The sequence below is a fragment of the Condylostylus longicornis genome, unplaced genomic scaffold (assembly GCF_029603195.1).
Source record: "Condylostylus longicornis isolate FDR11 unplaced genomic scaffold, ASM2960319v2 ptg000049l, whole genome shotgun sequence".
Lineage (NCBI taxonomy): Eukaryota > Metazoa > Arthropoda > Insecta > Diptera > Dolichopodidae > Condylostylus > Condylostylus longicornis.
Window position 1 is genome coordinate 1,581,024 of NW_026578018.1, and position 11,763 is coordinate 1,592,786.

Sequence of the window (11,763 nt, forward strand, 5' to 3'; positions counted from 1 at the left end):
TTGTTAAATATCAGTATAAAACGAATAGTGTAAGCGAGCGGGAAGACGAAGACTTTTCGGCGGCTCGGTGTTTTTTTATCTTTGTTTTTGTTTTTTGCTTTTTACTATGATTATTTTGAATTTCTTCCCTACATATTATTGAGTATTTTTTGTACTTGCTTTTTTTTTTGTTTCGTTTGTTGCTCTTTTTTTTAGTCATACTACAATTTTTAGAATATTGAGAGCTACAAACTAGAACACTTGTGATTTTTAATTTTATTTAGTTCGGTAACTTCAATCCAACAAGTCATAAAATATAATAACGTCGGGTGCAAATTAAAAAAAAAAAACTTTTTTTTTTTTAAATATTTGTTTAATAAGAAATAGTTATTTTATTTGATTTGATAAAATAAATAATTCTGAAATAGACTTCAGAAATTAATTTAATAATATTAAAACATAATAACAATAAATAAATTATGAAACTTTAAATAAAATAAAGTCATTTTTATACAAAAAAAATCAATAAAATAATTTTATTCAAAACATTATTATTTTATAAATTATTTGATTTTAATAACAAATTATTGAAAGTGATAAATATCGGAAACAAAGCCAAGAAATACAAGTGCCTATATATTTAAAATTAATTAATTGAAAATTGCAATTAAATGAATTTAATTAACATAATTATAAATAATGAAGTTACGAAAGTAAAATATATCAAAAAATAATTGGAAAAAAAAACAAAATATTAAATAAGAATATATTAATTTTTTTTTAAAAAGAATTGTAAACATTATTGAATAAACTAGAAAAGTTTTTTTGAATTTCTTTGAACAATTCTAACTACTCATAAAATATAATAAATGGCGCATGAACTTAACTCAATATTAAAACGTGATATTGAATGTACAACAAATAATTTTAAAATAATTAATTATAAGCCAACAACAGCAATAAAATTGGAGCATTCAACATTCGATAATCAAAACTTATCAAAAAATAATAATAATAATATAAATTTAATAAAGCGTGAAATTGAGAGTGACAATAATAATTGTAATAGTATTAGTAGTAATAATATGTTAGTAACAACACCATCAATGAATCATAGTTTCAAAAAATTAAATAATAATAATTACAATATTAATAATAATAATAACAATACTGATACTAATTTAATGTTATTGACATCATCATCATCACTGGTATCGTCAGCCATATCCAATACAAAACAGTCAATTATTGACAATCCGTCGGCAATAACATCTTCTGTTAAATATTTTACAAATAATATCAATAACAGCAATAAAGCAATAAAATCATCATCGAATACAACAAACTCAACAACAACTTCAGCAACCGGTAGTACAAAAATGGGTTCAAGAAGAATATTTACACCTCAATTTAAATTACAAGTATTAGATTCATATCGTAATGATAGCGATTGCAAAGGCAATCAAAGAGCAACAGCACGAAAATATGGAATACATAGGCGTCAAATACAAAAGTGGTTACAATGTGAATCAAATTTACGTTCATCAGTGGCAAACTTAAATAATCAAAATAATATAAAGCATCAATTCCATAATATTAGCCATAATAATACTAATAATAGTAATAATAATAAAACAAATAGCAATATTGGTAAAATTCAGTCAAATTTATCAAATGTAACATCTGCGACGGTAACAACAAATTCAAATACTGCTGCAGCTGCTGCAGCAGCAGCAGCTACCGCCGCCGCAGCCGCTGCTGAGGCAGCACATCATCATAAGTTGCCAAACGAAACACCTAGACATCATGGCGTTATATCGTTAATGAGACCTATTCCATTACAACATGATAAAAATACATCTAATAATATGATACCAACTGTTTGTGCAAATAATGGAACAAATATGTCCCCATTTTTAACACATCATCAAACTCCATTTAATCAACATCGTCATAGCATCAATAGCAATGCATTATCAAATATATTACCGCCAACAACTACGACAACAATGGTAGTGCCCGTAGCAACGGCTGCAACAATCTCGTCTGGTTTTATACCAACACCACCACAACCGACAAATATCAGATCTTCCAATAACTTATTGAATTTGAACTCACATAGTTCTGACATACCAATTATTGCAACAAAATCAAATCAATCGCATATCATGTACAACGTGCCAACTTTACAGCCATATACAGCTACAGCAACAATTAATTCTTTGGATCAACAAAATAGAATAAGTAATTTAATAGCAGCTCCAAATTGCAATAGTAATAATACTTATACACCTGATAATTCTATAGTATCAACAGCAACGACAGTAGCACCAACAATAACAACATCACCTTCTTCAATAGCACCACTAGGAGCAGTGGCAGCAACAAAATCAGGCACATATGCTGTTAACGATCAAAATGTAAATGTATCAGTACCAATACCAATATTACCGACACCTCGTCACCCTCCTCCTCCTCCTTCACTTCATTCACATACAATACATCATTTAAACCATTCACAACATTATTCGTATCATTACCAATACTTACAACAACAAATTCCTTCAGTCAATTCTCAGCTACCAATACAATTACATAATCATACAATAGCAGTCCAACATAACAACCATCATGAAAATCGTATGTATGTGCCGCCGTCAGTTAGTCTGCCAATTAATTCTAGTAGCGATATTAACTCAACAAATACTACAAATTCAGTTGGAGAAACTACAGAGCGACAGTGTATAACACATCAACAAATTACACCACAGAATAATGCACATTCATTAAGTTTATACGAGTATAATGATATGAAAGAAAATTCAACAGGAAATGCCATTTCTACTTATGATTATCAAATTGGAAATAGAGAACAAATTATAACAACAGTAAAATTAGAAGAACAATCTATTCAACGTTCATCGTCACCAATTGATTTATCAATTGGCAATAAACGACGTTTGGACGATCAAAAGCAATTATCAGAAGAATCAGAAGAAATTCAGATTGATGTATGTGAGGATGAAGTTGATGATAATAAAGATTTAGTAGAAATAAAATCATCTAATCTCAATAAAATTACTTGTAACGATCAAACAAATGATAATTCTGTAGTTGATTTATCTTGTAGAAAACGTAAACTTAGTGATAATGATTTTGAAAATATTGAAAAACCTCCAGAAAAACAACAAAAACTCGATCAAAAAACAGAAAATCCAAAACCTGTTAAATTATTTAAACCATATCTTTTAGACAATGAAAATGAAAAGGACAATAATAATACAGAAAATATTTCTAGTACTACGAAAAACGAAAAAGTTGATCGAAATCCGGTAATATGGAGTCATTATCAATCAGAATATGATTTACATAATGATGAAATAGTTAATAATAATTTTTTACAAGATTCAAATTCTCACAACAGCAGCAACGCACAAATAAATTCCGATTACCATTATATGACTGGGAGTCCTAATTTTCAAAATCAATCATCATTAACATTATTAACTTCTTCTTGCTCCTCTTCTACTATAAACCATAATAATAATAATACAAATAATCCACATACAATAACACCATTAAGTGATAGTTGTAGATCAACAATCATTTCAAGTGGTGTTTTATCCCCAAGATCACCAAATGGATTTTGGAATTGTCCAAAAGGATCACCAGTTTCTGGTTATGAAACTGCATCAATTTATAGTGATTGTAGTGATTATCATAATTCAAATACTTATAATAATAATATTCATAATAATAATGTTACAAACAATACTGGAAATAATAATAATTCTACATTATCTGGAACAAATAATGTTATATCAAATAATAATTCAAATGAATTACATCAAAATATAACAGATACTTCTGTTGTAACTTTATCAACAAATAGTAATAACAATAATAATAATGTTAATAATAATGAAGAATCAAAAATCATATCATTTAAACGTAATCACATTCAAAGATGGCTTGAACATGATTCAGAATCAGATAACGGTAGACAAGGTATAACACTTTATAGTTAATGAAATCATTCAATTTCATATTAATTATAATGTTAATTATTAATTATTTTAAAAATTTTAATTTATTAATTAAGGATTTCATTTTATAAATATTAAATTTTTTTTTACAATATTTTTTTAAATGTTTTTCTTTTTTTGATGGTTTCATGTGGAATGTTAAAAAGAATTTATTCTCTGAACTTTATATTACTGAAATATTATCATATTATTAAAAATATAGATAAATATTAAAATTATTATCTGCTATTGATTTGATATCTGTTATATAAATTATAGTTTTAAAAATTTCAAATTAAATTTTGTTTCATTTAAAATTAAAATATTTTTGTCCTTAATTTTCTACTAAAATAAATTATTATTCAACATATTAAACAGTATAAATTTTTATCGTATTGAATTGTTAAAATATGAATTTTGAAATATCAAAAAAAAATATTTTTATCTTTATTTAGTTTATATTTTAATTAAGAATAATAATTATAAAATAGTGCAAGACTTAATTATCAATATAAATGTTTTTTTTTTATCTTTGTTTTATGTATAAAATATTTAATATAATTGAAATATGAATGAAAAATTTCGTATAATAAAAGAATAATTTCAATTTTATAATAATAAAATAATTATTTTTTTAATTTAATTAAAAAAAAAATATTTTATATATAAAATATACAAATATAAATATTTTTAATATTGTAATAATATAGAAACTCTGACTGAAAAATTTGTTAAATTGTATATAATATGAAAAATTAGAAATAATTATAATAATAATGCCTTATTAGTTCTTAGTTTATATAGATAATAAATATATAATGTTGAAATAATATTAAAATTGTAAATTAATTACAATAAATAAAAGAAAATAAATAGCTTTTAAATAGATTTATAGAATAAGGAAATCTGTTAACGTATACATATATATATTTTAAAATATTAAATTTATGTATATATTATTATTACATAATATATTAAAAAAATATATATGCATAATAATTACTTTATTAATATTCAATAAATTTAATGTTTAATTTTTAATGTTAATTATTAAAATAAAATTATTATTATTATTTCTTATCATTTTTTTTTATTTGTAAAAATTTTTAAGTAAAAAAACTTTTCAGTCAAATAAAAACAAAAAAAAAAAGTTTAAATTAAATAAAACAATTAAAAATTTTAGTTTTAAAATAATAATGAAAAATATTTAGTCATTAAATAATAATAATAATAATAATAATAATAATAATAATAATAATAATAATAATGACAACTTAATTTCACTCATTATATTTAACACTTATTTAATTTAATAAAATTAAAAATAAAATATAAATTGGAAAATATATTCGGAATATATTAATTTATTTTAATTGAAGAGCTAATAAAATAATAATTAAAATGAATATTTTCAATTAATAAATAACCACAAATATTAAGAGTAGAAAAATTAAAATTATTTTGCAATAAATAAAATAAATAAAATTATGTTGATAAAATATTTTTTGTTTTGAATAAATTATTATATTCTATACACTTAAATTTCATATCTTCAATAATCAAACAAAAAAAAAAACAAACAAAAACATATGAATTAAAAATAAAAAATTAAATTTAATTAAAATATTAATTAGCTTTAAAAATTAAATTTAAAAATTGGAAATCATTTTACATTAAAGAAAAGAAAAAAAATATGCCTTTTGTTTTTAAAAAAAAAAAAAAAAGAAAAAAATTGTCTAAGTATTTTGTGATATTTGTGAATTAAAAATAAATAAAAAAATTTCTAAAGATAACAATAAATAAAAATTAAGAGAAATTAATTGAAAAATAAAAAAAAAATTTTTAATAAAATTAAGAAAATTTTTAATTATGATTTTATCATAATTAATTATTAATCATCATCATTATTTTATATAAGAGTATTTTTGTATATAATATATAAATTAGAGAATATTTTTGAATAAAAATTATATTTTATTTTATAATTTTTATTTTTTTTTTCTTGTTAATTATAGAAAACAGTATTTTTGGAGAACAAAATTATATTATCTAATTATTATAAATGTATAAAACAAAAATGAAAGTATATATAGTTTGCTATATATAATAAATAAAAAAAAAATACAAATAATTTTTTAAAAAAAGAAACATTTTTTTTTTATTTTAAAATTATAAATTTGAAATTTTTCAGAAATCAAAGACTAATCTCGAAATATTCACTCAAATTCTAAATAGAATCATTGTGATGTGATGACATATGTCAAAAAACATTTCGTGTACTATTGGGTTGAATTCACTTTTACAATTTTCAATGCGAGAGATCTTATTAGTTAAAACTGTACTGTAATAGAACTACTGAAGCAGCTCTGTCAACATATACATAATGGTGTTATAAAAAGTTTTATTTATATTCTCTACTAATTGAGTTCTCTATTAATTGAGGCTGTGACTATAAAAACAGGAAAAAAATATTATGCTGCCAATTTGACAAAAGACCTTTTGCAATTTTACTAACAAAATATGTTTTTTACAGCAAACTTCAAAAATGTGCTTTCATTGCAGATTTAAACTTTTACAAGACTTTTGGTTGTTATTTTCATAAGCCAGTTACTAATCTTCGAAAACGGACTTAACCAATCGAAAGAAATTCAAATTTAAAGACAAATTCAAATGAATTTCGAAACAATTTTAATATGCAAGACATTTAAAACAAAAATTTTTATTTTTATTTAAATGTTACAAATCGTGTAAGTCTGAAAACAAATTTCAAATAATAGTCATCAAACATTTATTCCATATTCTTTAATCACACACCATGCGTTTACTTGAACTGATTAGATTTTGTTCAAAAATATTGAATTTTTCGATATAGGACTTTAATTTTCAATATTGCCTGAGTAAGCTACAATCCTGTTGAACGAATGGTGCTTGACTACTTTTGAATAGTCAAGAATACTTCACCATATCAACGCAGGCTTTTCTCACCAACTTAATAACAAAAAATATAATTATTTGCAACCCGATTAGTAATGTTCATTCAGCATTAATAAACGTATTAACCAAATGAGGGTTTCTTATACGAAAACTGATACGTTTACGTATTTTGCTCGGGTGATAAATATTTAAATACAATAAAACATAACGTAGGAATTAATGTGTAATAATAAAAAATTTACTCAAATGCAAATACAAGAATAACATTATCCTGAAAATACATTTATACACTACGAGTATTAAAAATAAAATGATTGGCTTTCTTAAAGTAGTTCACATTACTTCTTTCAAGCCATTGGTTGCCAAGAATTAACAATCATGTTGGTCGGATTAACACGCATGCTCACTATGTTTACATTCATTCTTCTCACCATATTTCTTAGGATAAACACAAAAATCTTATAACTTTTATTGAAAACTTAAGTTTGCTCAAAGAAAACTCTTCATTTTGAAAAAATTTATTGATGTCACAAATATTTTATAGAAAATAAACGTTTTTAAAATTGAATTAGGAGTTTTAAAAATCGAGAACTTTCTATAGTATTTTATTAAAATTGAACTTTTTAATTTTTAATTTGATAAAACAGACCAATAAATAAAAATTTTACTTTATTACACAAACAAACATTATTCTAAATGAAATTAATGAATTCTTATGTTTATGTTTAGCCTGTCTAAATTGTCCTCAAGGTCCGTTTGTCTTGAATAAGTTTATATGATTTAAATGGCAAATTTATGTGAGGTTTTTTTCAAAGGAATTTACACAAAATTCAGTTTCTTCCCATATATACATATGAGTTTTTTTATCCTGAACGCAAACATAAGTCGACGTCAGGCATCATCTTGTCAAAATAAATGAAAAATTGTAATGAAAATTTATAATTAAAAGTTTAGTCTTTTATTTAGATAATTGAATTAGACACTGAAATTTTAATTTTATTAAATGAACTTTAGAATATATTTTACTAACCCGCCGGATTTATATTATACCCTATACTTTTGTATATACCCTGCCTATACATATATATTGTACCCTATACATTTTCCACATAATTTAAGTAAATGTGTTAATATATTGTAGGAAATCAGAGAATGCTTTCTTATGAAAATTATAACTGCATACCAATAAACGAAGCGAAAATGTTCAATATTCCTGATTTCAAAATTGCAATAATATCGAATTAATACATTAAATTCAGTTTATCAATTGTAATGAATATTCCTTTTTAAATTATTAACAGGAATTTAAAAATTAATAAAAATGGTGGATATTTTAGTACCTATATACATATATGCATTAAACTATTTAAGTACATATGAAAAAATAAAAAGTTATAAAAATACTAGAATAACATCGCCAGACAATTTCGAATAGAACATTTGAAATAAAATAATAAAATTTTTTTTTAAATTGGAATTTTTCATATTCATACATAGTTGACCATAAATACCAAAAATTCTAAACCTTTCTTAGCCTATGTAAGTATAGTTGGATAAATTAACTGTATATTATTTCCTTTTTCTAATATAACAATAGATTTTAAGAAATTAAATGAAAAAACGAACCTTATAAAATTCTTTTCAAATCGAGGAAAAAGAAAAGAAAAACAAAAAATAACATGCGATTCAAACAATACCATTTCAAGAACAATATTGAACGCTGCTAAACCAGACAAAATGACTCTTTCTCTCGACTCGATCTCTTAAACGCCTTTGAAAAATTATTAATTTTTTTTCTCTTTTTCTGTTTATAAATTTCAGTATTTCATATATTATTTGATTTTTTTTTTGTTTTTGTGTTTTTTCACCTTCCTCTTTTGAAATTTATTAACACCTGCAATAAAAACGTTTTCAACAAATTTTTATTATTGCGCCATTTTTAATTTTTGTTTTTGTTTTTTTCCTCTGTTTTATTTACTTTATAGAATTTAAAAAAACAAAATTATTTTTTTTTTTATTTTGAAAATAACTTTGATAACACAAACATGGTAGAAATCTAAACAAAAACTAAAAAAAGAAAATTAAATAAAAAATTATTTTATGAAAGCCATTTTGAGTTAAAAGCTTCACATTGCTTGGATAAGGAACGCAAGATATGGCAAAACCAACATTGTTTTGACACATTCGAAGTTCATTTAGCTTCATATATCACAACGGGCCATTCTAGCCTGTTGTTGTGACTGTTACGATAGCCCCATCGATCCAACCTAAGCTAACCTAAGTCCTAACTTGATATAGATTATTGGCTAGTTAAGTATTAACAGTTACAACGTTCCTCTCTCTTTCTTTCTCACTCTCTCTCTCTCTCTCTTCGTTTTTCCAAAATACATTTTTCATTTCACTCGCAAAATCTTAAGGGGGGATCAAGCTGTTTCGTTCTTAAAACAAACATTCAAAGATATTGAATCCCCCCGAATAGTAAGGCATTGGAAAAATTTAAATCAGATGTTCCATTAAAATCTCGAACTTCAAAATCCTAGAATACCTTATTAATTCATAATAATTCAGTTTCTGAGTTGTAATTTCAGTATTATGTAGCAATTTTGAAGTCAATTTCTACCTCCAAAATGCATTCAAAATCTCATTCAAAACATCATCCAAATTTTTCTTTAATTCCTTATACACAATTTTTAAATATAATTATAGACCAATATACAAACAATTTCTATCAATATAACAGTAATATAACCATTATAATATAACAGTAATTTTGAAAAAAGGATAACCAACTGTGCAGACACAAATTTATTTATCTTATATAGATTGTATACATATGTAAGATAAATAAGTATATAGAATAATATTTTAGACTAAGGCGACAAACAAATGTTATAAATAAAAAATTTAATAAAAATAATATTTTCATAAAATTCTCATTTAACATTTTTATATTTTAAAAATCTAAAAGGATTTATTTTTAGGATCCTTTCAATATATTTTCTTAAATGGCCAAAAATAAAACGGCAAAATTAAATTGGTCCAGATGTTTGGATTTTCCATTTTTTTAATAAAGAACGTGTTCATCAGAAAAAAAAAATAAGCAGTAACTCTTATACTAAATATTACAGGTTCTTTATTACTAAATTTTATTTGAGTAGGTACCTGTTTGTATATTTTCGTTATGGGAAGATACAAATATTACAAGTATAACAATTAAAGTAAAAATATAAAAATGGTTATGAATGCATTAAAAAGCATACGGGAATGGTAAAAAAAAATTTTTAAACAATGCATTTACTAAGAAATTTTGGCAATTTAGAGAAAAAGTAAGTATGGTGAGTTTAAGTGTTTGAAGTATTTTTAAAATTTTAGAATAGTTTATAATGCGCTTATTTTGTGGTAAAGTATTCGTTTATATTTTAACTATGACAAAATCATGGTTATAAGGTTAATATTTTATGGAGGGTTAGCCAACTTATATAAATAAAATTGTAAATACACTAAATTTAATAACATTTTTAAAAAAACGTAATAGGTTTAATTAAAAACTTTAAGATTTATTCGAGGACATGCGAAATTTATACCAATTTTAATTGCAACGAAAAAAAATAGAACTGACCATGTCAACTCTGTGATACCCGTACGAATTTTTTACAACATTCTATAACTTAAAGTTACTGTATTAATTTATTCTAAATTTTACTATATATTTTATAGTAAAATTTCTTTACTGTTATTTCAATAGTTTCTAAGACATGACCAAACAATTATTGAAGTTATACGGCTTCTACAAAAAGGAGTAAAGCAATTTCAATAGTTTTTATCAGACTTTACAGCCCTAATAATATTTTCGATTTTGCGAAATTTCAAGCAATGGCTTTTATAATTTCTGGGCTATAGCCAAATAAATTTTGAAATTGTATAACAGCTACCCGACCAGTACTATAAGAAAACATTTTATTATTATAAGAAATCATATATAAAAATCTTGGTTATCTTAGCTCAATTAGTTTTTGTGTTATCACTGGAACAAACGGAAGAACGCACGGACAAATGGACAGACATTAATAGATCGACTCCGGATTCGATACTAGTCAAAAACATGCACAGACCATTATTTCTTAGTGTTACAAAAGGTAAGGCAAATTTAGTTTACATTTCGAACATACGTTCGTACGGGTATAATAACACTATCACAAAATAATTTCTGCCAGATTTCGTTCCACTTAATCCAAATTGCTTCCGATTTTAACCACTTTATGTACAACTTTATGTCTTAAATTGTATACATTTCACTATCACTTTATCATAGTGACCAAGCAAGTGATCAAGCAAAAATATTTATAAAAAGTTTTTTTCAGTAGAATTATCAGACATATAAAGTGTATATAATAAAATCATATATTAAACACTATTGAAATTCGATGAAGTAATTGAATCCATACATAAGTATGTATACTCGTACCAGTAAATATTTGCATAAAATTTGTAGACATACAAGCACATCGGTGTGCTTAAGGTTGCCAAATATTATCCGTACATGATTTGACTGCGCTTTATAAATTTAATATGACATAGTACGAGTACATAACCAGGCATACATAACATTACTTTGCACGTACATATATTAAACTATCATTTAAATTTATTTATTTCTCCTTGTCTCTTTCATAAAGCACGGTTGTTATTTAATTGTTTCAACGAAACGGAGGGTGTTTTTATTTTCTCTATAACTTTTAAAGGAAATTTTTATTTAATTGTCATGTATTATGAATTTAATAGTCAGGGTATAACCACATATATATATATGTATATATTCAACACC

The 11,763-nt window shown here is 23.6% G+C and overlaps 1 protein-coding gene across 1 annotated transcript; it reads left to right on the forward strand.

Moving 5' to 3' along the window:
- The first annotated feature begins 769 nt into the window (after nt 1-769).
- Nucleotides 770-4,327, forward strand: LOC129611314 (probable serine/threonine-protein kinase DDB_G0282963). Its single transcript, XM_055524395.1, has one exon. The coding sequence runs from the start codon at nt 849-851 to the stop codon at nt 4,005-4,007; it is 3,159 nt and encodes a 1,052-aa protein (XP_055380370.1). The 5' UTR covers nt 770-848; the 3' UTR covers nt 4,008-4,327.
- The last annotated feature ends 7,436 nt before the right edge of the window (nt 4,328-11,763 follow it).